General features: G+C 40.9%; 10 protein-coding genes across 10 annotated transcripts; 6 read left to right on the forward strand and 4 right to left on the reverse strand.

Annotated features, from left to right (window-relative positions):
• Nucleotides 1-53: 53 nt before the first annotated feature.
• BDB00DRAFT_869402 (uncharacterized protein) lies at nt 54-2,678 on the forward strand (the record flags this gene model as incomplete). The annotated part of the gene is made up of 11 exons (XM_053126599.1): nt 54-258; nt 345-403; nt 502-784; nt 869-978; nt 1,125-1,188; nt 1,263-1,559; nt 1,632-1,710; nt 1,795-1,802; nt 1,904-2,275; nt 2,362-2,530; nt 2,615-2,678. The coding sequence occupies 11 exons, from the start codon at nt 54-56 to the stop codon at nt 2,676-2,678; spliced, it is 1,710 nt and encodes a 569-aa protein (XP_052982726.1).
• A 197-nt stretch (nt 2,679-2,875) lies between these two features.
• On the forward strand, nt 2,876-4,068 carry BDB00DRAFT_758242 (uncharacterized protein; the record flags this gene model as incomplete). The annotated part of the gene is made up of 6 exons (XM_053119042.1): nt 2,876-3,034; nt 3,161-3,280; nt 3,386-3,430; nt 3,613-3,710; nt 3,792-3,818; nt 3,903-4,068. The coding sequence occupies 6 exons, from the start codon at nt 2,876-2,878 to the stop codon at nt 4,066-4,068; spliced, it is 615 nt and encodes a 204-aa protein (XP_052982727.1).
• Nucleotides 4,069-4,377: 309 nt separating this feature from the next.
• BDB00DRAFT_869404 (60S ribosomal protein L18-B) lies at nt 4,378-5,190 on the reverse strand (the record flags this gene model as incomplete). Its single annotated transcript, XM_053126600.1, has 3 exons — nt 4,378-4,833; nt 4,958-5,044; nt 5,113-5,190. The coding sequence occupies 3 exons, from the start codon at nt 5,188-5,190 to the stop codon at nt 4,378-4,380; spliced, it is 621 nt and encodes a 206-aa protein (XP_052982728.1).
• Nucleotides 5,191-6,729: 1,539 nt separating this feature from the next.
• BDB00DRAFT_869405 (Mob1/phocein) lies at nt 6,730-7,925 on the forward strand (the record flags this gene model as incomplete). Its single annotated transcript, XM_053126601.1, has 6 exons — nt 6,730-6,801; nt 6,879-7,042; nt 7,164-7,290; nt 7,359-7,438; nt 7,531-7,642; nt 7,716-7,925. The coding sequence occupies 6 exons, from the start codon at nt 6,730-6,732 to the stop codon at nt 7,923-7,925; spliced, it is 765 nt and encodes a 254-aa protein (XP_052982729.1).
• A 59-nt stretch (nt 7,926-7,984) lies between these two features.
• BDB00DRAFT_869406 (chromosome segregation protein Spc25-domain-containing protein) lies at nt 7,985-9,171 on the reverse strand (the record flags this gene model as incomplete). The annotated part of the gene is made up of 6 exons (XM_053126602.1): nt 7,985-8,142; nt 8,260-8,358; nt 8,451-8,549; nt 8,651-8,764; nt 8,853-8,918; nt 9,012-9,171. 6 exons carry the CDS (start codon nt 9,169-9,171, stop codon nt 7,985-7,987), a joined length of 696 nt encoding a protein of 231 aa, XP_052982730.1.
• A 109-nt stretch (nt 9,172-9,280) lies between these two features.
• BDB00DRAFT_808981 (quinon protein alcohol dehydrogenase-like superfamily) lies at nt 9,281-11,736 on the reverse strand. Its single transcript, XM_053122451.1, has 9 exons — nt 11,384-11,736; nt 11,174-11,278; nt 10,992-11,086; nt 10,862-10,919; nt 10,463-10,755; nt 10,226-10,372; nt 10,080-10,152; nt 9,827-9,962; nt 9,281-9,731 (listed from the first exon to the last, which is right to left on the reverse strand). Exons 1-9 carry the CDS (start codon nt 11,516-11,518, stop codon nt 9,418-9,420), a joined length of 1,356 nt encoding a protein of 451 aa, XP_052982731.1. The 5' UTR covers nt 11,519-11,736; the 3' UTR covers nt 9,281-9,417.
• Nucleotides 11,737-11,812: 76 nt separating this feature from the next.
• Nucleotides 11,813-12,882, reverse strand: BDB00DRAFT_971534 (P-loop containing nucleoside triphosphate hydrolase protein). The gene is made up of 2 exons (XM_053129857.1): nt 12,735-12,882; nt 11,813-12,646 (listed from the first exon to the last, which is right to left on the reverse strand). Exons 1-2 carry the CDS (start codon nt 12,809-12,811, stop codon nt 11,854-11,856), a joined length of 870 nt encoding a protein of 289 aa, XP_052982732.1. The 5' UTR covers nt 12,812-12,882; the 3' UTR covers nt 11,813-11,853.
• A 1,270-nt stretch (nt 12,883-14,152) lies between these two features.
• Nucleotides 14,153-14,690, forward strand: BDB00DRAFT_869409 (uncharacterized protein; the record flags this gene model as incomplete). Its single annotated transcript, XM_053126603.1, has 3 exons — nt 14,153-14,285; nt 14,364-14,506; nt 14,604-14,690. The coding sequence occupies 3 exons, from the start codon at nt 14,153-14,155 to the stop codon at nt 14,688-14,690; spliced, it is 363 nt and encodes a 120-aa protein (XP_052982733.1).
• A 6,873-nt stretch (nt 14,691-21,563) lies between these two features.
• BDB00DRAFT_120933 (uncharacterized protein) lies at nt 21,564-23,858 on the forward strand. The gene is made up of 4 exons (XM_053116141.1): nt 21,564-21,988; nt 22,068-22,724; nt 22,807-23,610; nt 23,800-23,858. Exons 1-3 carry the CDS (start codon nt 21,815-21,817, stop codon nt 23,569-23,571), a joined length of 1,596 nt encoding a protein of 531 aa, XP_052982734.1. The 5' UTR covers nt 21,564-21,814; the 3' UTR covers nt 23,572-23,610; nt 23,800-23,858.
• BDB00DRAFT_751050 (uncharacterized protein) lies at nt 23,624-24,133 on the forward strand (the record flags this gene model as incomplete). The annotated part of the gene is made up of 3 exons (XM_053118617.1): nt 23,624-23,734; nt 23,800-23,923; nt 23,985-24,133. Coding segments are annotated over 3 exons (384 nt in total), but the record flags the coding sequence as incomplete, so codon positions are not given.
• Nucleotides 24,134-24,517: the final 384 nt, after the last annotated feature.

Below are 24,517 nucleotides of genomic sequence, written 5' to 3' on the forward strand. Positions count from 1 at the left end.
ACCCAGCTTACTCTTCTTTTTTTTTGCATAACGTGCGAGCTCTTTATTTGCATATGAGAGAAACAGCAGGCGATCGTGTGAAGCGCTTCATTGAGAGCAAGGATTGGAAATTATTTTGTGTCCTTGGTGCCAGCGTAATTGTTGCGGGCGCGGGCGTTTATTACCTTTCGTCGTCGTCTTCGGCGCCAAAGACACCAGACAAAGAGGAGTCCTCCGGAAGACGCGGTCGTGGTACAAGCAGTGATATTAACCAATCCGGTAAAATAAAAGAAAAAGACAATGGAAATCAAGATCGTGGTAGTAAGTTTTTTCTAACAGACGTTGTTGCCTTTTATCTCATTAAGCTGTACTGGGTAATTTTGAGAATATGCCAGCCGAGACCATTGCAAAACTGTCGCCCACAGTAAGTGTCTGAATAAACGCGGGTTGCAGCGGTAGGTGTGGAAATATCATATCAATGCATCACAACAAAAAAACTAAATCCAAGATTTTTACTACTAGCAACGATCTGAAGCAGCACAATCATTAAAGTCCAGAGGGAATAGCATGTTTGGCAAAAAGAAGTGGACAGAAGCAGCTCAGCTCTATACCAAAGCCATCGAATTCAAAGCAGACCCGATCTATTATTCAAACCGAGCTGCTTGCTATGCAAACCTTGGCGATAATGGTCGGGTTTTCGATGACTGTAATAGCGCCTTACAACTGAATCCGGTCTATATTAAAGCATTGAATCGACGTGCACATGCGCTGGAGCTGCGGGGGGATTTAGAAACAGCTCTTTATGGTAAATATTTCTCACAGATTACACCTTGTTCAAACATACAATACATCCACAGCAAATCGTGTTCAAGAGCTGTCCGTTGTTTAGATTATACTTGCGTCTGTATTCTGGAAAACTTCAACAACGAGGTAGCAGCACGATCCATGGAAAGATTAATGAAAAAGGTTTCTGAAAGGAAAGCTGCAGAAATAATGAAGGTACTACATATACTTGAGCAGCAATTCACCACGTATTATGGCAGGATAAATAGAAAATGCTGTAGAGGGCAGGGAAAAGAGAAAGGCAGTATGACTTGTCGGATAACTGTAGAAAGATGCTCAAATGTATAAATGTTGGATCGTAGACCAAACAACCACGGCTACCATCATCCACTTTTGTCAGCGCTTATTTTGACTCATATAGATCTGGTACTTTTTCGTTATTCATCAATTCAATAGCTTTATGCTATATTAATGTATATGCTGGCCATATTTTCCATTAGATCTTTCACGAGCCGAACCGGTTGCGTCTAGTGAAAACATAGGGGATAGCCGTTTTGTAGAGGCATGCGAAGCAATCAAATCCAGAAACTATGAGAAAGCATACAAAGCGTGTGATCAAGCTATTGAGCTTGGTCTATCACCTGCCTATCAAGCACATGCATTGAATATCAAGGGCACGTTCAAGTTTTTGATGGGCAATGCAAAAGAAGCACTTGCATGTTTTGACAAATCAATCGAAATCGATCCCAAATACATCCAGAGCTATATTAAACGATCTAGTATATACATTGAGCAAGGTAAAACGAATGGTTTCAATTTATTTAAAACGATATGTACGTATAAATATCTTTTTAATGTATGTGGTTAAGGTAACCTGGCTGCTGCTATAAAGCAATTCGAAGACGCTCTGGCTATTAATCCAACTGATCCTGATATTTACTATCACCGGTATGCAATTTCAGTAATTAGAGACATCATGCCTACATCCTTATTAATCCGAGTTCCGTTTCTACGCATGTACAATTATATTAGAGGTCAAGGTAATAGAATAAGCACAAGAGCTACTGCTGTTTCCCATTGCAATATACAGAGAGCTTGATGTGAACATGGCACAACACTTTTTTTTCTTATACATGATCAGTCAACTATATCAGCGGCAACTACGAGAATGCAGCCAAGGATTACAGCAAAAGCATCAGCCTCGATGATTCCTTTGTATACGCACATATCCAACTTGGTGTAGCGCAATATAAGCTCGGACGGATCGCAGCAGCCATGTCCACGTTTCAAGACGATGCATTAAAACTATTTCCTCAATCGTCCGAGGTCCATAATTACTTTGGTGAACTCTTGATAGAACAGCAAAACTTGCCACAAGCATTGGAAATGTTTACAAAGGCAATTGCGCTGGATCAGAGCAGTCCTTTACCGTATATCAACAAGGCAATGTTGACATATCAAGTCATGCGTGAGCCAGATGAGGCTATTCGGTTATGCAAAATCGCATTACAAGGTTGGTATTGATATAACTTTGTGTTGTTATCTGATGATGGATGATGATATGATACTCGATATTTAGAATTTTTTTTATTTTGTTAGTGGATCCTGCATGCGATGCTGCAGTGGCTTCTTTGGCACAAATCCTACTGGAACAAGGGAAACCAGAAGAGGCATTAAAGTACTATGAAACAGCGATCGATTTAGCGCGCACGGAAACTGAAATTGAGCACGCTATTTCCTACGTTGAAGCAACCAAAGCACAAATCAGGTAAAGCCACGCTCCATCTTTACTTGCTTTACGAGCAGAAGGATGCGTCGATGGAAATTACTGATGGTGTAGACAAAATTTTAGATTTGCGCAAGATTATCCACAGCAAGCAGCAGCTAGCCTGTCAAAAATGAGAGGAGGACATTAATGGAAATTTAGAGTAGATAATTAAGTTGGAGCTGAAATAAAAAGAAGGGTACACGAAAGAATAGCCCGCCATCATGCATTTTACGCGGTCACGAAGGCTTTTAATCGCGACAAAAGAAAGTTATAAAAACGCGGCTACTTCAAGAACCCAGCTTTATTGTTTTTTCTCTCTTTCTCATACAAACCCTTTCTCAAATCATGTCTGAAGAAGTCATAAACCAGGAATTTGCCAACATTCAAGAGGAGGCCCAAAAGGCCGCCAGACAAGTCGAACTTTACACTCGTAAGCTTATGGTCCCCATCTGGGAAAAGCGCCGCGACACTATTAAGAAGATCCCCGGCTTCTGGACCCAGGCTGTAAGTTTTTCTCTCTCTCGCTCTTTTTTATTCATTAACGCGAATGGATCTTTGAAAGGAAACCATAAAAGAGCGCGTAATCTCACTCAAACTCTTTCTCGATCTCTCTTCCTTTGTAAATATCAGATTGGCAATACCCCTCTGTTCCTCAGCCCCAGCGAAAATGATATTGAAGCTGTGGAGAACTTGACTGATTTCCACGTCGAATACGATGAAGCTCGTCCCGACTACCGCAAGGTTGTCGCTGTAAGTGGTTTTCCTGACTATTGCTTTTTTACCAATAACGAATACTATGCAGGAGGACATCACATTTGGGTTCTGACACGCTTAATTTTCTTTATATGGGTATAGACTTTCAAGAAGAACGATGTTTTCAAAAACGAAACCCTTACCAAGGTAACAACAATGCTGGCATAATTTTTCTTGTACATGGGGTTTTTGGGAAGACTAGATGGCTTTTTTTTACAGTATGATTAACACGGAAGAATCGGGGTGATATTTAGGAATTCGTGATCAATGATGAGGATGAGGATGAAGTCATCAACAAGAGCGCCATCGAATACCATCCCGGCAAGGAGCCTAGCAAGAAGAGAAAGGCCGATGAGGATGATGAAAGCAACTTGTCGTTCTTGGAGTTCTTTGGCAGCAACGACAACACCATCGGCGGTATTTTGGCGTGAGTAAAAATCGAGGTGCATAGTGTGCTTTTGGCTTACTAACTAAACTGTTTTCTCCTTGTGTGGCGTACATTTTACAGCGATGACATTTTCCCTGGCGCTCTTGAGTAAGCTACCATTACTTCTTGTGCAACATGACGAGATAATTCGGGAATTCTAATGGGCGATCCCTCGTTTTCATTTTATTTTAGATACTTTCAAGGTGAAGATGATGAAGACGATGAGGATGCCGACGAGATCGACTTGGGTTCTGAGGATGATGAAGAAGAAGAAGGTAAGTTGTTGTCCTTTCTGTCTTTGTTTGGCATTCATAAAATGCTGATAATGAATCATTCTCTTCCTTTTCCTGGAGACTAGATGACGAGCCCACCAAGAAGAAGTCCAAGAAATAGATTATTGAACATACTTTTCTTCTGTTCTGTTCTAATTGATTGATTGAATCATTGATTGTTAGCAGTAGCATGTAGCTGCTTTCTGTTGATGTGTACAAAGTCTCAAAGTATATGTTATAATATAAATTATATAATCAAGTCAAACATCCCCATTGCTCTCATGCACACAATGATATTCACAATTCGAAAGTTTTTTTGTCGAGTCTTCCCATTTTCTTTTATTGGCAGTAAAGAAAGAGATTTCCAAACAAGGGCTTGTTGAAAAAGGGAAAGCTTAAACCTTGAAACCACGGCTCTGACGCTTGCCACGAGCACGCTCGAACTTGCGACCCTTGGAGCGGACGAAGGGCTTCTTGTTCTTGTGGGGGCCCATACCAAAGTGCTTGACAGACTCACGGCTGTTCTTGGCACCACGGATCAAGACGGTGTTGGAGCCAGTAGGGGCACGAAGAGCCAACTGATCCAAAGTCAAGACTTCACCACCAGCCTTCAAGATGCGGGCCTTGGCAGTCTTGGAGAACTTGAGAGCAGCAACCGAAAGCTTGGGGACCTCAAGAAGACGCGAGTCGTCAGTGACAGTACCGACAACAACGGTGGTCTTGCCTTCCTGGGCAGTCTTGACCAAACGCGACACAGTGACGGAAGGACGGTTCATACGCGACATAAAGAGACGCTTCAACACAACCTTGTTGAAGTTGGCATCGGTACGGCGAGCCAAGAAGCGGTACAACTGAAGATAGCATGGCAATTCTTTCGTTTAGTTCTTATTCTTCTTTTGCCTTTCCTCCTCCGTAGAGCACACATTCTCTTATAAAACAAGGGAAATGCGCAATCCAGCTGTTCTCCTTCATTACCTTAACCAACAAAAGCTGGTAGACGTTGTCCGACTTGGGTGCCGTCCGGTTGGTGTTCTTGACGTGGTGATGCTTAAGATCAATACCCTACAATGTCATAACTTATATTAGCCATTTGGTCGCTAATTTCTCGAAAGTAGTGTGCCGAGAAAAACAGCCAAGGAAGGAGCAAGAACGGTACGAAAGGCGGCAACTTCGCTCAATTGAGGTGGAAGGTTGAGTTGATGTGTCATGAAAAAGCCAATTTTCTGCAATGGCTGAAATGTCGCAAAAAATAAGGTCGGGCCGGTTTGTCGACGACATCGTTTTTTTTTTTTGCATCCATCCATCCATCAATCCCATCCATCCATTCGTATATCGTAATCATTGATCGTACAGTATTTTCGTCGTCGTTGTTTCGATACCGTTTATTGCTCCCACCCCCATATCTTTCCTGCAAACTTCAGCTACGATATGATAGACACATACCATTTTTTGGAGGCGGAAAGGAAGGTCCAAAGGCGGCAGGGACGAAATTGATTGAAGTGCTGCCTGCCATCAGCCCGGAGGTTGAAATTGTGTAACCTTTAAAAAATCAGCAGGTGGGTAGGCCATCCTCACATAAGCCTAGTATCTTGCTTTTTATATAACCTGTCCCGTTACTGTATCAATGATCGATTAAAAAGAATGATGTTTTTTTTATCTGGCTCTCTTATACTACGGAGCAATAGTTGTTATAGAGAGACAAATCAGATTTCTAGTAATTGATCGTACATGTATAAAAAACTTTGCCTCATTGTCATCACTGCTTCTTTCTTCTCGTCATATCTGATGAAATTTGTGGTGCTAAGTTATGCATTGATGACAAGAATAAAAAACTTACTGATATGAGGCTGCATTTGTTGAGCACTTGATGCGCAGTATGATGGCTGTATCTCACTGAAGGTGTTGCATTAACGGATAAAAAGGAATGACTCCAATAAACTTTAGATTCTTAGAAATCGCGTTAGAAAATAAAGGTAAACATTGATATAGTGGATATCGTTGACCACATGGAAGCCATGCCACATCTCAGCGGGTTAATATACAGTCACTACTTGTGTATGAGTAGTAGGGAAGCTATATGATATGCTCTACCATGAAATGAGGGTTGTTTTTCTCTGGCTCCAGGGAAAGCTAGACATAGTTTAAACCCGGTAGATGTTTGATAGTGCTTATATGTAAGCCTTTATGTATTGAAGATTTCGTAGTGAAATCTATGAGGATTATGTACTTGATATTGTAGTAGGTGTTCGTGAGATCTTAAACCGCAGAAATAGCAAGACAAGCCTCTATGTTTAATCGCGCTTAGATATTGTAGAATGATGCGTTCAGGTCAGAGAAGTGTCCGATTAAATCACGGTTACGTGCATTCGTCAACTTCGGAGCAACGTAGATGTAAAACGTTCTTTTGTCTCAGCAAGCCCTTCGGAGCATGCTATCCTCCGGAAGAGACACCACTGAAGTTATTGCTGTCAAAGGTTAGCACAATCGTTACTTTCATGGATCTATACGTTGTATACTGTATCCTAAGAAACGAAAGTCGCACTTAATATCCATTACGTATCAGTGTAAATAAAGGAGGTGGTTTATCATTATAAACTCCAAACATCAAGCGACACGACGAGTCACGACGAACTTGGGAGGGGGGGCGGAACTGCATGAAAGGAGGTTTACGTTGTGTGCAACGACGAACCACTACCTATACTGCTTTCGCCTTCTTTTTGGTTTTCTTTTCCTTATACACGTATCATATGAGTGACACACTACAAGCTGCTCCCCAGGACAATAGCCTACGCCGACTGTATCCAGGCACTCGTCTAGAAGTAAGTTAGTGATTGCTCTCGTTTTATAGCACCCTTGTCAATTGATCTATATAAGTAACTTGGACTTTTATTTTTAGTCTACATTTGCATGGCCAGTTGAATCCTTGGATGGACTCGACTCATCGTTTGGCGTTGTCGAATATATTCAACAGACAATACGATTAGACAAAAGTAATGTCGAGCGTATAGTGGACCTTCCTGAAACTGTTGACAGCCAGGTTTGGCAGTTTGAACATTTAAGGTATTGTAACCATAGTCTCTCATTCCTTTTATTAGCGCTGCCTTAGAAGAGCAGATTTGAATGCAAAGTTTTATTTAGTAGAACTGTTACTCATTAGAAACTTCCTAAACTGGTTGTTTAGACAAGTGTGTTTAGAACTGTCACTTTTAGTGGTTGCTTTGGAACCCGAATGCACTATGGAAAATTGCCCTGAAATGAAAGCTGAAGGTTGGGTCTATCTTTGTGCCGCGCATCCATCCACACAATCGGTAACAACTAAAATTTAAATGGTGATTGGCAAGAGCGTAGCATGTAACATACTTGCTTCTTGTTCTAGTGCCCTGCGATTGATTATATTATACACACTCTCGATGGCGCTGCTATGCTGTTGAATAACTCAAAATATTTTCCAAGCAGGTGAGCAATAGTTAAGTACTTTGGTCGCTAAAAGTAATCGATATTATGAAAGTCTCTTTTTTCTGGACTCATACTCATCCTCGCCATGTCAGGATATCGATCCCTGAACCATCATTGAAACATTTCCAATCTATCGCCCGACGTCTTTATCGAGTATTTGCACATGCTTATTTTCATCATCGCGAAATATACCAATCGTTTGAAGTAAGTTCGTATTCGATCCACAGAAGTTTGCGTGTTCACTTATCTGATATTGAGGTGGTTCTTATGCTTATAGAATGAAACATCGTTGTACGCTCGATTTCTCTTACTTTCACAAACATACAATCTGATCCCACCAAAACTTGTCACTATCCCAAATGAAAGCAGTAGCAACAACGACGATATGGATGAGGATGATGAGTGCAATGAATATAGTCGCGACCAACCACAACAGCAATTGAATAGCGATGATACTGAAACTGTTGTGTCAGCCAATGGAGATTAAGTTAATATATAAAAACTACTACTACTGCTTTTAATACTACTGTTTTCCTCTCGTTACTATTATAATAAAAGCTTCATAGTATCAGCATCACCGTTACTCGCTGCATGTTCACTAAATGCATTCCGCATGCGTTTCAGAAACAAGTATGGGTCCCCTTCTTGTCGTAGCTGGGCCTCCAATTCGTCGAGGTTACGGATTGGTGGATCACAAGCAGTAACTTTACGGATGGATATATCAGTATCTTTTCACAAGTCGTCTTTCACCCCTTCCCCCGCCCCCCCCCCGGGAAATCGTCTTGCCTTCCTTTCGTCACACCGTAATTTTTTTTTTTTACCTGAATAGATCCCATCCTCAGATAGTCTGAGAACAAACGAATATTCTTTCTCTGGGTGATTTTCATCGATACATCTAAACTCGAACTTGTTCTTAAAATCTACATTGTTGATCATAACATTATTTGTAAAAATGCTCGATACGTTGCAATGGTCCAGAAAAAGCAATTGGTGAAAAACAACAATAGCTTACCACCTAATCCAGTAATTTTGAGCTGTAGAGCTTCTGTATTTGCTAGGAGTTCAGCTTTCTCGAGCTGTTTTCGCGCCTTTATTGTCTGGGCTTCTTTATCTGTTACAGAGTTCCATCAAACAGTTAGTGTATGCTTTTTATGCATATCTACAAAAATAAGAGCTTGCCTGCTTTTTTCCGCTCAACAGTGGCTGCTAAACGATCGCGTGTTTGTTGTATCGATCTTTTCTTTGCTTGACTGTTTTGGTATTGGGTTCGATATTCTTCAACTTGCTGCTCGAGTTGTCTTACTTGTTCTCGCGTTTTAGGTTGTTCTATTCAGCAAGTCAACGTTAGGGTTTGTTTCTGGAAAGAATCTTGTTATGGTCCCAACTGTTGATCTGCTTGATCTTATTCTCTTACTTTGTTGATGTTTGTGAATGTAACTTTCATATTTCGCAATTTCCTCGCGTAATGCTCTTTGATTATCTTTTCGTCAGATGGAAAATTGAAATAAGAAACTTTATAGATGCGATCGCTTGGTCAGATATTTTTAAGGGATCAAAGGATGTGTGTGTGTACCTGCGCGTTGTCGTACACTGACTTCAGCGTCGCGTAGTGCTGCTGCTTTCTTGTCGTGAATGAGTGTTTGTTGTTGTTGCACAATGGATTTTAGTGTCGCTAGTTTTGATCGATTTTCGTCGTCTAGTACTTCCACTGTGTCCGCGGGAGTGTTGTTCATTGTTGTCTGATTTTAAAGGAAAAGAAGAGGTGTTTGTATGCATGCGAATTTTCTTTTTGTACCACACACATGCACACAGCGCATAGTAAAGACTTCCAATCATACATTATTTGATGTAAACTTTTTTTTATTTTAGACAAAAGTAATAATAATATTAGAAAGCGTCTATTGTAGGCTGCTGCTTGCTTTTAGGTAAAAGAGGGATGGAAAGAATGGACAACGTGCTGAGGTGAGTGGGGGAGATTATTAAAGTTCGTCTTTTGTATGAGTAACAGAGTAAATAAGGGTGGTTGAATCCATATTGATGCTATCACCATTGTCGTTATCATTTGCACTTGCAGTAATAGTGCCTGTCTCAATGTTAGCAGCAGCAGTAGTAGTCAAAATCGTCGATGTTGCTTGGATATCCGTTGTAGTAGTTATAGCCGGAGATCCCTTTATAGAATCCAACAGTGTCTGTTCGCTTGTGCCAGAACTGATGAAGTGTATGATGAGCAGAATCAAGAAAGCAGTGACAACGGCTAATAACACAGTCTTGAGGGGATTGATGGCTGCGACAGCTAAACAGGTAATCAAAAGTTATAACTTGAATCAGTGGGAAGAAAAGCGGCATCTTGTACATGTCATATTTGCTCTTATTTAAAGATCGACTTACCGTTTGAAAACTGCTCTGGTAAAGTTATAATACGACAGCTGTTGTCGGCCGAGCCACTTGCCAATAAACGGCGATCAGGACTGATGGCAATACTGGTTATCGCGAATCCATGGGCTTCCTTAAGCTGATAAAGTAACTATACAGGTAACAATTACAAGATATCATCAATATAGAACTGCATCGTTGTTTTAAAGAGCCAGATGGAATATAAAGAACAAGACATAGATTTCATGTATGCATTGAAGTCCCTTACGCGCAGAGAGTTTGACTCGTATAAACTAATAGTGTAATCGGATGAAGCTGCAGCAATGACACCACCGTCCTGACTATTGTTCCAGCAATCCATTATTATCACTCATTTATTCGGGGATGCTACTAATCGGCTCATCCTCTTCTTACCTGATGCAGAACGCTGTGATTGGCTTTTTGCTGATTCTAACCATCTGGACACGCTCCAGAGTATATGCATCAAGCTTGACAACATATCCTCCCTTCGGACTGTTTGCCACTAGATAGGCAAAATCTTTACAGTATAATCGACCATATCTAAAAAAACGAAAAGCAAAAAAGGATGTCAACATTTGATGCATAGTAATATGGCATTCATAATATGTAATCCTAATTAGTTCTTTATACCGGAAACTACGGAATTGGAATTTTTGTTTGTTGTCAATCGTTGCTGGTGAGATCGTTTGCTTGACTTTGCCGGCATGGCGGCCGCGCAAATTGACAAGTTTGATAGCATCCCGCAACAGAAAAGTCAACTTGTCCTTTTCCAATGAAATATCCACATCCATCACCTCATCATCACCCGAGGATTCGATTGCGTCGCAAGCAGGTTCCAAACTTGGATAGCTGTATACACGCACTTGACCATTGGACGAGCCAGTAGCAAACAAGGTGCCGTCCGAATTGAAGCGGATTACTTTCTAACATATACAGTCAGTCTATGTTGGTAGAAGGCAAACTTCCTTCTTACCGATTCCCCATAAAGCAACTTTCAAATCATTTAGTAATTAGCTGATCCTTTATTACCTGATAGTCCTCGGCACTTTTGCTTGTTATTGAAGCTAATGATTTCGTCAATTCGAACCTAATATCGATAATAATAATAATCCTTGGGTAAGCACAATATACATACAATGCTACTTCATCACTGACTTACTGTGACTCGAGAACTTTAAACACTCGGCAGTTTTTATTTTCGCCTTTCTTGATATTTTGCTCGGTGCTATTGATGCCTGCCACTACCACATTCTCCTGTCACAATATGATGACCATGAGCGTTCCTTTTAGACGACAAAACACACGCGCAATTTTTTCATTACACACACATAATGAACTTACAGTAGGATGAGCATCGAGACACATGGGCGCATCTTCATCGTTAGAAAGATCGTACACTGCTTCTTCTTCGAGATCTTTTCTGCGTGGCTCAACTTTATATGACACCTAATTTAATTTAACCGAAATTTAGTAAAGCAAGAGAAATAGGTAACTTGACCACAGCAAATAAACTATTTTCTCTCTCTCTCGGTCTCAAGTAGGAATCCTTACAAGTTTGTTCTGAACACCTGAGCGACCTGGACCACCACCGCCTCCAATAAGAAGTTGGTTAGTTGGGGTGAACGTAACGCCATATACGGGTATGCCAACGGGTACAGCGAATGTCGAGCAAGTAGGTGGTGTCATTGGAAGAGCAAGAAGTAAAAGTCGAGAAGAGGAAAATAAGGTGCGTCGATGTGTGATACGCGTATAAACTTTACTGCTTGGGAATAACAACTTCAGCGCCAATCGAACCGCAACACAAATCAAAGCATAAAATTACACTGGTGCAAGGGGTCCATGAGATGCTGATTCGTGGTGGGCCATATTCAAAGTCTGCTCTATTTAATTTACATCAAATCGACTTGAGAAATATCTAATACACTTAACAAGATGTTATTTATGTTTTTACTGTTATGATATTAACAATATCTACTATGTAATTTAATTAATGCTCTCTGTAGCAACCGTAGCAATTTAGCCTAGAGACTTGAAAATTGATGATACAAAAACAGAGAGATAACATATACAACAATTACTACAATACACACAATGATGGGTGAGGACGACGATAACCTGCTCTTCTTGTATTCGCAGAGGCGCCACAGTCCCCACCAACAGCGCATCCCAAGCGTATTACCCCATTCCTTTTGCATGGGACGCCAAAAGAACTCATAAAAATTGAGACGCGCGTTTGAATTGGGGTAAGGTACATTGCTAGGTGGTACCTCCTTCCCTAAGAATTTACAAAGAGGCTCCCAACCGTCGTCGAAAGACATGATCAATAGTTGATCCTCTGGTATCGTCTGTTTCACCTCTTCGATATGTTGATTGTAGCATCGAATCATATTGTCACGGTCGAATAATGGTGAACTATCTTCTGAATCTGCTACTGCACCGTTAAGAAATGTTCTGCACCATAAATCTTGTACGAGCCACAGGTGGTGCGGCAAAACATAGCGCATAAACCTCCAACGGACCAATTTCAACACTGTGTTTTCAATGGATGTATACCAACTTTCGGCTGGTCGTACAGTCAGTATGACTTTGGCTGCCGGGTATTGCTTGAGCAGTTGTTTGTAAAACGAGCTTGTCGGCCAATCTGAAGCAGCTGTATAGTTTCCATATACTTTCTCCCATTTGTCCTCGTCATCGCCATCCTTATTGCTATTGTTGTAGCAGTTTTGAGATGTGGAGTTCATGTGAGCGTCAAGCCATATATTTGGGTCCTGGGATGGATCTGTGAGCAAGGAAAATCCATGATGTGTTTTGTATCTAGTTGTTGAAGAGGGATGAAGCAGAAACTCAAGGAAGATGTTATTTTTTGTCTCAATTCACTTTAACACTACCAAATACAACTCACCCCAGTATTTCAAGTGCCAAATATAGACTATATGTTCCGGTTCGGCTACAGCCAGCGCCAATCACTTCGAGTGGCATTGTTGTAGTGAAAAAATTTGAGTGGATTTAAGCGATATTGTAAAGCAAAAGAAGGACACGCTAGAATAAATTTCGCGGATGAAAAGGACAAAAATATAACGCCTCGCACCCATAGCTGAGTTTGGTCACAATAATTGTGCAGTATCGGTACCACTCCATTCTACGCCTTGCATGACGCATTAGAGTTTTACGCAGTGCAGAAGAAAATGATCTATTACGAGGCGGCGAAAAAGTGTCGATTTTCCACGACAAAAGTACATAAGGTTACTCCTTGTGAGCGATCACTGACTAAAAGCTTTAAAGAAAAAGGACGAGTATTCATGTGTGATGCATGCAGTAGGCAATGGCTGAATCTTTCTAAAAAAATGCAGGTCTATTCTTGAAATAACATGTCTTCCTAAAACGTTTTTCAGACGGTACAAAAGTTATACGCTTCAATTTAATACTAAATTCTGAAATGAGCTTCTGGAAAGGCTATTAGAATCAGAAGAAGCATATTAAGCCGAGGGACTCGATCAATGCCGGCGAGCTTCATTCTGTATCTACGTATTTTCTTAATCTGTAGTTTTATCTCGAAGAAGCAGAATGCTAATATGAATTATGATGCTGTTGAACGTTAGACGACTCTTTGCACCACTGTAGACTATATGCAGCGTGAATATATTGCTCTTCTTTTTTTTGCGAGTATTATGCACACGCTACACACACTCTCACTTTAATTTCGCTTGATTAATTCTGTTACTTCTCCAACCATAGCAGTCGCTGCCTAAAACATCGTTCATCCGAAAGATACAAATTGCCGTTTGTTGCCTCTTGGACACCTAAAACGACCTCCCCAAGTCCCTGTAATTGTCTCAAAATACCCAAACGATGATCTGAGGTTTTTTTATGTTATCATATTTCAATCCCCAAAAGGTACAACGGTGACATACAAAAGCTAAACCCACCGGCACTACTGTTACTAAACAAACTGGATAACTAGACTTAAAAACAGCTACTGGTGCATGAAAAGGCAGAAAATGAACTGCGATATGTCATAAGAAAAAATGAAGGCATATGCTTTTCGGAAAAGCAATCGGATTTATGCAGAATTAGTGCTGCGCTCCTGCTTATGGTTTATCATACTTTGGTATTAGTAGCCTACATACATAGAGAAGAGTATCATTGTAGGGCGGAAAATGCATTGCTGATTTCCTTTTAACATACATATTTATTGATGTCAGCAACCTTAAAACCTTTCGTAAGCAATACAGTATTGGGAAGAATGGCACACTCTTTTCTTCCTTTCTTTGTCACTTGTATATGTAAACATCACATTAGAATATAATGCTTTCAAGAAATATGTCAGCTACTTCTACAGGAGGTGAAACAGCACTTGCGTTTGGTGCCAATGGTATTAGCGGCACTGCTTCGGTAACCCAATTTGTTCAAACCAGCACAAGCGAATGGAGTCAGATTATTGCCATCTCGCGCCGTACTCTTCACCTCAAAAGAATTCAGTGACCCACGTGTCTTCTTTTCACCTATCTATCTCTTCAATGATCTGTCACAGAATTTGCCAAAATTGTGATCGATCATGATGTTAAAGAAGCGTACCACGCGTTCTATTACACCTATCTTGACAAGCCTGCAGAACAAAAACTCCTGAAAGTAAATTTGGAGCTTTTATCCAAAACGTTGGAAGCTGTGGCTGCAGTCAGCCCTCCTGCATTATCCTGCATTACAAGCATTCGTCCTACAGAATCAGATACACGTACTATGGTACTGCGAATGGACCTCGTCTCTTGGTTAGGCACTATTTGTTGAGCATGGTGACGACGCGCCTCGTTTGGATAAAGACTCAAACTCTCACTTTCCACAAGAAGACCTGACAAAATAGTTTTGTCTAGAGCATACTAATTGGCGTTGGGATATTTCACGTCCAAATATGATCATGGGCGTCAGCAAAAGTATGTACCTAGCAGCGAGCAAGAAAGTGTTATAAACCTTTTTTTTTATCTCAGGCATTACTATAGGCAGCTTCATGAACTTTGCTGTTACGCTGGCAATACATGGATCTCTACATAGAGCGTTGGGAAGGAATCTCGAGTTTCCTGGCTGCAAAGAGCACTGGAACGCACGGGACGATATACAGCAACAAATAAAGTCGATTTCGAGATTCAGCATGGCCGATAATTCCAAAACTTTTACACGCGACTTATGGCACAAGAGGGCAGAGTATGCGTGATTGAGACAAGACAAAAAAATGTTTTTATGTGTACAATACACACATAATATTTTTTTTACTAACGTTCATACTGCATATGATATGCTAATGAATAGTTTGGCCTTGATGTATTTTCTGATGACTGAATTGTTGTTAGTTGCAAAAGAGTGGGGAAGCCGGGATGATGTTTGTAGACGAACTTTTCTATTGAAGGATTACATGGAGCAGAACAAGGAGAGTTGGAACTGGATTGCTGAAAAGCATAATCTGAATCCGTGGAGCATTTGATTATACTAATTGAGCCCTTGTTGTTATGCTTATGTATTATGCATTCTATCAATATGTAGCAGCAGCATGCTTTTGTAACAGTAACAAATGGCGATATTATGTGCTTTCTATATTTATCACTTTTTATCTTTTTGCTTTAAAATATTGATAGATATCTGGTCGGTACGTAGTTGGGCGGGTGATGGCTGTCTTGACAAGATGCGCAGATTCGGCTGGAACAAAACTTTTAATAGCATTCAGGGCATTTATAGTATCTTTGACGCGTTAAAGAAAAGAAACATTATCGCAAAATATGATCTTAAATATACAATGAGATGCGTATCTTTCAGAAAAGCTATATTAGCTGTTGGGTTTACGCAGTGGCGGTGTATTCACAGTTACCCAAACTTATCCTCATCATGTACCGGCTTCTTTTGACATGTAAGTGTAATATCAAGCGGGAAACGCATAGTACTCAGTAGTACACTATTAATCAGAAATTCATGCTTGTAATTTATTGCTTTAGAAGCTCTCAAAGGCTTCAGAAGGCACTAAATTAATTACAGTCTTGGATTTCTGACGTTGTTTTTCGATGTGCATGAAGAAGAGAACCGAACTTGATCTCGAGACGAAGCATTGACGTACTAGTTTAAAAAGCAGATAAAGAAACCAAGTAACACCTTGTATAATAATAACGTTGATAGTCGTGTATCTTTCTTAGCTATTATCATCATCTATTGTCTGGTGATCTATTAAACCCATCGCTTTTTTGCATGATGTCCAAAGCCTTATCATACATCCACTCCTTGTCCTCTTTTGTAAATTGCACAGCCATTTCTATTATGATGCAAAAATAAGATGCACACTTTGAGATGGAGGAATGTTTTTCGAACGTTCAGATCTTTGCTTTTGTCTATCTAAAAAAGCAGATAATATTTTTTGGCGCCTTTTATACCATAGTGTCCGGTTTATAAAGTAATCAGTCTGACACTCAATTTCAATGAAATTTATTGCCTTACTGTAGATCTTTTATTCAACTTGCTGAAGATCGGTAAAAGCGGATAAAAACGCCATATGTTGAGCGTGCCATATGCATCACGTTGTTCCGGTATGCTTCTCAGTTTGCCGTTGACAAACCCCTTAAAGACATGTAGATGCATGTTGACGCGCGAACACAGCGAATCAAAGTGAATATTGATGGGATATGCATTACATAGGAGGCATGGCGAGCCATCACACCAACAAAGCGTCATCTCTGGATAATGGCACTGCGACTATGAAGCTTGAAGATTTCAAATACAGTACGTTCACCTTTCTTTGTAGTGTGCAAGACTTGTTAACTTTTGAAAATTATACAGTCTGCGACAGACATACAACCCAACAACCAGTGTTATGTATCAATTTTAACCCGCTACAGAAAAGGAGTCATGATGAAGAAGTGCCGGAGTAATTTCAAATGATTTGTTATACAACTGAATTGTTCTTGTGATAACAATGACATCGCTAGTTCTATTTCCCAAGTAGAATACATAATATAGCATCGGCGAACACTTTGCCGCTGCGCTTCATCACGACAATATTTTGTGCGGGTAAGAAGGTGATCAGTTCCATTAAATTTGACCGAGATGTGAGCTCATATTGTTCTCCTCCCAACGATGGCCCACTAGATAAAACATGTAGTCCGTCGTATGCCTCGTCCACTGCGGACAATTGATGATTTGAGTGGTGGGGTGGAAGAGGGAAAGAAATTAAGTGTAAAACACTTCTATAAAGTGTGACAACGTAGAAACGAAGAGAAAGTCAGCAAGATCATCGAGATAATTGATGCGGTTTTGCTTCTATCATAAATGTACGCGACTCAAACGATTTGCATGATTTGCATAAAAATAACAATAGCAGCGTTTATGGTCAGTTGGTGACAGAGCAGGTGTATGTCCACGCGAAGGTTTTTTTTGTGCATGATAATTATAACGGTAGTAATATGCTGCGCCGACACATTACAATCTAGAAATCCACATGTGTGTATATCGTTTAGTACCGTCGTGCAACAGTCAACTCTAATCAGTTATATCTGGATGAAGAGGTGACATCAAGTTCCTGTGTCTAGAAAAATGGTCCTAATAAAATTAGGTCCCAACCCGTCGCCAAAAAGGTGACGACACAACTAAAACATAAGGCTTGTTGTAAAACTGCGATCAGATTCCCGTAGCACAGTCAGCATTGTGGAAGCATGTGCATAATGTGGCGCAATACAGTCATCGTTATGTATCATCACATTACTACTGCTTGACTTGAAGGAAAGAAATTATTCTCCCCTCTCCCCCAAACGGGCAAATGAATTGTTTTATTTTTGGCCCTGCTAATAAGTAGTATATGCGAAAAGATAAATTTACGTAGTATAAAGTCGATGGATGAGGTACAGTATTGTAACTGATAGCATTTAATATCATTGATGACATAATGAGCACATTCTGTGTGTATACAAACAACATCAATTCTAAAGGTCAGTAGAGCTCACAAAGAAACCTAGATTGATTTATATGTATAGACCTTTACATGACGAGTTCTTGGTTTTGTCTTTTCCGACAAGGCTTAGTGTATCTCTTTAAAAAGATTGTCCGCTGCCGTGTGTTCACAGAACTTGGAAGTACATATTATGGGGAAACATCACGAACGAACAGAAATCCATAGCACAAAATGTATACAGAATTATTGTCGTAGTATAATCTTTGCGTGTATAGGAGTACTCAGTCCATTTGATAACTGTCAGTATGTATATGTCACATCAAAAGGGATGAAAGTATTTTAGTTCTTCGTTCTCCATTCAATAGCATGCCACTTTTTTTTCGCTCAAGAAACACTAGCAGAGTCGCGTTGTAATGAAGTTGTGGTTAATCTTTTGATAAGATGTTGGACGCGGACATACTACCAGTGGAAGGATGGTAATAAGCACTACTTCAAACTCTTTATTAGCCCAAGCCCCTCATCATCGATCACACCTAATAATATTCGCGCAAGGAGCAAACAACATCCGGCCGCACTGGCAGAGGGGGCTTTGCATTCGAGTTACACATGTCGTTACAGCACGACGACAACGGTAGTGACAGCGGCCATTCTCCTTTATATAGTATTAAACAGTATTGCTATAAGGTAAATAGGCACATTCTTTTAACCCTTTTTTCCGTATGCCTATAGCTTTATTTATGCTTTCTCTGCGCTTCAAGTATTACTGCTATAGAGTATACCCGGTTTTGACTTCCAAAGAAATACGTTTTTAGTTAGATATAAAAAATGATCCAAAGGGTAGTACCCTTTCTCTAATTTAGCTTGCATTCATCAGATGTCAGTTGAAATTGTCATAGCATTTTTTTGTTGGCTTGTACAGCTATCATAGTATAGCCATGGTTCAGCTTTCTCCGTAGACATTTTTTGCTTTGTCCAATTTTGGCACAATTGCCGTTTCCGTCCAAGGCGAATGGATCGAGTGAGTCAAAAGGGTTGGCTGTGCAAGTGACAAGGAGTCTCGCATACAATGCGAGACGTTTGCTGACTGCTATGCCATGTCAACATTCGGGCAATATCTGCGACCAAAACCAAGATCGCTGTGAAAACGAATAGCGCAACTTTTATCCGGAAGTCTTTGAAACTGGAATCTGCGAGTCCAAGTCTTCCAGCAAATAAAAGTACTTTTAGTAAATTGTTATTGTATACCTCAAGTATCTTTATTCTTTCATGCTCACATTCTTAAAACGAGTGAAGTCAACAAGTATGAATTTCGGGCAAATAATGTAATAAATTAGCAAGATTACTATGCTACTACTGTATATGAGATATTTTTCAGAACGAACGATTCATGTTGCTGTTATTCGTCATTTAAGTAGACGGCGGGTCCTCATATGTGGCATGTTTATAGGTACTTACACAATGAAGCATCATAATCAGGGCCTTCAGGTTAAAAACTTTCGGATCGAACGCATTCTCGTCGGGTTAATATTTATACTACTATCCATGGACTGCTCTAAAAAGTATGCATTTTTTAAGTATCCCATTGAGTATGATATTGCTTAGTGCATTGCTGACGACGGCTTTTGTCTGGATAATGTTGATGACTGCTGCCTTGTATATGCTATATTAATGGAATATTCATCTTGTGTTACTGGTGCGTACCAGCAGTTACCAGATATCCACGACTCAAAATAAGCAACATGAGAAAAGAAGATTGCAGGACACAGCTATTATCGCAAACCCAATTAAAAAGTGAAACTACATGGTTAAAAGATCTATTCTTAAACAAAATCTGGTACTGTATATACATGTACATGTACAAATCAACATTATAAAAGCCATCACACTATCATTGTATATCATACCCTGAGAAGATGTGTATAAATATCGATACTTGTTGTGTTCTAAAATAAGCAGCTAAAAATAAGAGGAACTACTACTACTACAAAACAAACCTTTTCTTGAACCACCATTTATCTACCAAACTCGGAGAAAACTTTACATTTTGTGCTTCCATTATATCCATGAAAAGGAAAGTTGGTAGCAGTAATGATGATAACTACGCATGAAATACTGCTAGTCTCTTATAAGTAAGTGGTCGCTGCAGGAACAAAGACTTTCATTGTGAATATTATAATGGGATTAAAGGTGAGGGAGGTTAGATCAGCCGCACTAGTAGAGAAAGAGCTGAGCTTATTTTGCATGTTACGACGAGATGCTATATCACATTTACAGATGAATGATAAATTAATAACTCATTGTTCCTCGCAGCAGAAGATACAAAGATTATAAGTCACTGGCTGTCGACTATAGGCTGAATAATTGCTACAGCATCTGCTGCTGCGTTGACGGATTTTATGTAGTATACAGTAGCGAGCAATAGTAGGATGCTATCGTTGTTAATAGTAGTTCCAAAGCCATTAAATTACTTAGATGATGATGGTTGGCTCTTTATTAAGTCATCATGAGCGCATACCGCCATCAAAGCTATTGATCATGGTATCTGTTAAACCTCGGAAGCAACAAGCGAAAACGACGAGGGAGGACGAAAGACACAAGTCATAAAGATGATAAGGATCATGGTCTTCTAGAATTATTTTCAACCGATTTTTTTTGTTATTCCTCCCCAATGTGGGATCTGTTTGTGTGAAACGTTGTTCGGCGAAGGCACGGGTGGATACGGAATTAGCTCATTCATGGACTATTGAGTAATTATGATTAATTATGGTGATTATTTTCTCCGGAGAACTATTCTTGTGCAAGAAAAGGAGCATTTTTGGAAGGAGATGATGATAAAAGAGAAAGAAGGGTCTTATATAGAGCATCACTTAATCAACTGTAAATAATCAAAGTTAATCTAATTTTATGATGATATATGCCACTTTACAGTGCCCTTTATGTTGTGTATGTACTACATGCAGCAACAACAGTGAGTGAACTGAAGAAAAGCGGACTTGATACAGTGCCACAGGCCTCTTATTTTGGGGGATGGGGAAGAAGAAACAATTACCTCTCTGATCATGGTTAATAGTCGAATTGCCGCATTTGTCAAACTGGACTTGTGTTTGTGTGGGTGACACACACATACACCGACACTATCAAGGGTAGCTGTAGCTGTAGCTGTTGAAAGTGAGGCTGTTGAGGAACACTAATAGTACCATGATGTGGCTGTAAAAAAGGATCGGCATGAAAAAGAGAAAGTACAGTATGAAAAACGACAAGCTTGATGGGTGTATGTAGTAAGGCATTGATAAGAAAAGGAGAAAAACGTGTTAAAGATGATGGAATACACGGTGGCGTATATGCCATACGACAGCACAAGTGACCAATAATTACATCACAGAGTCGAACTGGCGGAAGAGGGGGGGGGGAGAGAGAGAGAGAGGGTAGGTTGCTTTTGTCATCAAAAATGGAAAGGCAATTTGTTCTCGATGGAGCAATGGAGCGACACAAAAGGACTGCTGCGTGTCTTGCTTGTATAATTGAATCCAATTCATACAGTTGGGGGCTGCTTGCTTGCTGATACTGCTACTAACAGTGAATTGCGCACAACTGTAATAAGCCTTTTTCTCTTTTCCTCTTTTCCTTCTCTTTTTCTTTGTTTACTTTTACGCCGAGAATAACGCGTACTACTTGCCCTGTCCTCTTCGTCTCTTTTTCCTCATACATCCACTCGCGCTCCCTCTTTTCTTTTTTGGCGGATCTTCACTTATTTGCGAATCTCTCATTCAGTTTGCGTCAATTCCGGATCCTTGTTGACATATAACTCGAGCTATCTTTTTTCTTTTCCTCGAATCTCTCTCTTTTACTCCGCGTGCTTGTACTCCCCACCCCCTTTCTTTCTTTTTTACAACCTTCTTTTTTCTTTCTTTCTTTCTTCTCTCTCTCTCTCTCTCTCTCTCTCTCTTTCCTTGGCTTCAACTCTTCCCTCTCCGTCTTCCGATAGATCCGAGACTCCGAAACAACAAGGTCATCATCATCGTCACCAACAACAAGTTTATCTCGATAGTAACATCAGAGTTGTCATGGCTACCAGCTTCAGCGACATGATGAACGAGCCCATGATGTATGCTCTTGGCGATGACAGCAGCAATGCGAGTGCCTCGTTTCCAATGCAACACGATCAAATGATGGCATCGTCCGTAGCACCCGTTCCCACCAACCAACTCCATCAACAATATCATCATTATCCGCACATGGTAAAACCGTAATAACTGCATAGAAGAAATAAGGAGAGGGGAGAAATATATTAATGCTTTTACTATGTAACAACCATAGCATCAACAACATCAACAGCCTCCTCCTCCTCCAGTCGTCATGCCGTCGCATGGCATGGACGCAGGTGTCGCGTCTCATTTTCTGCACAACAACGCATTAAAGCAACAGCAGCAGCCATCCTCCGGGTATATGACAGAGCATATCACTCCTGCGCCTGTTGTTAAAAGCCAAGCCCATCCAGCAACGACAGTAGCCAACAATAACAGCTGCGGGTTTTTCATGTCTTCTACATCGACAGCAACGACCACGCCCTCTACCACAAGCGTGGCTCCGCCACTTACGCAAGGTTTCGTGTATAACCCGACCACGCCGAGTGAAACAACGACAACCGCCACTTCACCCAACTCGCCTATGGACTATTCTATGCTCCAGTACTCCAACACCACTGCTGCTGGAGATCAATTTGCAATGTTGCATCAACAACAACAACAACAGCAGCAGCAGCAGCAGCCCGAGGCATTGTCATCACCCATGATGTTGGATTACCCAGGTTTCCAAATGACTCCTCACAGCCACCACCAGCAACAAGACGGGTCGAATATGATCCCAGTCATGTACCACCATCATCAACAACAGCATACCATGTACCAACAGGCACCAGCGTTACCGCAAGGGACGATTGCATCGTATACGCCTATCGTGCCGTCCAACGCAAAGGTATAGCTACCTCTCTTATTTTTTGTTTGACTGGACTACTCACCATGGTCTTTTTTTTTTCTCGGCATTGACATAAAAGCAGGTGCCGATGGTGTCACCACAGTCGGCGTCACACCAACAATCGATGATGGACATGCTGATGATGGCCGAGAGCAATAACAGCAACAGTGGGATCCTTCACACCACCTCTGGTGTTGCCGTTCCTTGTTTAACAGCAACAACTTCTGCTGTAGAACACAGCAGCAACATAAAAACAGTTTCTCGGCGACGAAGCACAATAACTGCAAAGAGCAGCCCTGAAATCCAGCCCAATAGCCATCGAGAAACTAGCAATAGCACTGCTACGAAAAAGTCAAGCACTCCTTCGCGCCGAACCATGCCACGTCGACACACTGTATCTGGTGGCAGACCAAGTAATTTCGGCGGTAATGGTGGTAAAAGCAGTATGGGCGGTAGTAGCCGAGAATCAAGCGAAGAGCAAGCCAAAGTGCGTAAACTATTGAAAGCAAAACGCCATCGATCGTTGGGTAAGCTCGAGATGACACCACCCTCATCTTCATCGACGGCAAGTCCAGTGTTGGATACAAGCAAATGGCGCTCGCCCGAAACGACGACAACCACTATATCATCCTCGTCGTCCATGTGCAGTCCTATACTATCTGCTGGTAGCAATAGCGATGTCGTATTCCTTGAGCACCAGTACCACCACCATCACCAACAAGAACAACAAATGCTTCTTTTGGAAAAATTGAACCAGCAGCCTGGCGCTGATGAACCTCCTTCCGCTACTGCTGCTACTACCTGTAAGTATGACTTCCTAGCCTTTTCTTTTTCACTGTTAAATTAACGAAATGCGTCCTGTCATTCTTAAACAACAAACTAAAATGTGAGCAGCTCAAGACGAAAAAGAAGAGACCCATCAATGCAAATGGGAAAGCTGTTATTTGGAGATGGGAAATCTGGAAGAACTTATCGTGCATGTGAAGGATAAGCACATTGGAAGTGGCAAGGTAAAACATAGTGTGCTGCTATATCATCAAGCCAAACTAACAACCATGCATGTATGTGCGTTCAGGCCTTGTATTACTGTGGTTGGGAAAACTGTCCTCGTAACCAGAAGCCATTCACCAAACGACACAAGATGCATAATCATCTTCGTACACATACGGGAGAACGGCCCTTTGAATGCAAAGAGCCTGGTAAGTTCATCAGCTTCCACTGTGTCACAATTTGCGATCATCATCTAACGACGTTTACAAGATTGTGGCAAACGATTTTCACGGCCAGACTCTCTTACAACACATAGCAAGATCCATTCGAATGTACGACCTTACCTGTGCGGTTTCGAGAACTGCGGCAAAGCATACTACCATCTGCGGTCTCTGCGGAAGCACGAGCGTACACATGAAGTCCGCTACGACAACAACGACCTCGGACAGCAACAAGACGGCAGCATGCAACAAGAGAGTGGTGGTACAAGTGTAGCGCATGCCTCGAACAACCCTGTTGCGACCAACTTTGTGCCACCGTCGGGTGACACGGCGCTACTGGACTGGTGCGGCACCTCCTCAACATCATTCTAGAGTCTTTCTTATACACAACACCAACATTTTATAGCCACCCACGCCCCAACAAACACACAAACCAGCAAACAGACAAGCAAGCAAACAAACACACATGCAAGCAAGCAAAGCAAAGCAAAGCAAAGCAAAGCAAAGCAAGACTAAGCAAACATGTCCCCCTTCTATTTCATATCATTTCCATATATCGTATATCATATATCATATATCACA

This window comes from Zychaea mexicana (genome assembly GCF_025766255.1).
Source record: "Zychaea mexicana strain RSA 1403 chromosome Unknown BDB00scaffold_14, whole genome shotgun sequence".
In the NCBI taxonomy this organism is placed as follows: domain Eukaryota; kingdom Fungi; phylum Mucoromycota; class Mucoromycetes; order Mucorales; family Lichtheimiaceae; genus Zychaea; species Zychaea mexicana.

What these genes read in the sequence shown, in the direction of transcription:
- BDB00DRAFT_971534 (XM_053129857.1), bottom strand. Translation starts at nt 12,811, where the DNA reads ATGCCACTCGAAGTGATTGGCGCTGGCTGTAGCCGAACCGGAACATAT. An exon ending in TTGGCACTTGAAATACTGGG is followed by an intron (nt 12,647 to 12,734) that starts GTGAGTTGTATT and finishes TTCAACAACTAG; the next exon opens with ATACAAAACACATCATGGAT.
- BDB00DRAFT_808981 (XM_053122451.1), bottom strand. Translation starts at nt 11,518, where the DNA reads ATGACACCACCTACTTGCTCGACATTCGCTGTACCCGTTGGCATACCC. An exon ending in CAGGTGTTCAGAACAAACTT is followed by an intron (nt 11,279 to 11,383) that starts GTAAGGATTCCT and finishes AAATTAAATTAG; the next exon opens with GTGTCATATAAAGTTGAGCC. An exon ending in TTCCAATTCCGTAGTTTCCG is followed by an intron (nt 10,373 to 10,462) that starts GTATAAAGAACT and finishes TCGTTTTTTTAG; the next exon opens with ATATGGTCGATTATACTGTA.
- BDB00DRAFT_120933 (XM_053116141.1), top strand. Translation starts at nt 21,815, where the DNA reads ATGGCTACCAGCTTCAGCGACATGATGAACGAGCCCATGATGTATGCT. An exon ending in ATCATCATTATCCGCACATG is followed by an intron (nt 21,989 to 22,067) that starts GTAAAACCGTAA and finishes TAACAACCATAG; the next exon opens with CATCAACAACATCAACAGCC. An exon ending in TCGTGCCGTCCAACGCAAAG is followed by an intron (nt 22,725 to 22,806) that starts GTATAGCTACCT and finishes ACATAAAAGCAG; the next exon opens with GTGCCGATGGTGTCACCACA.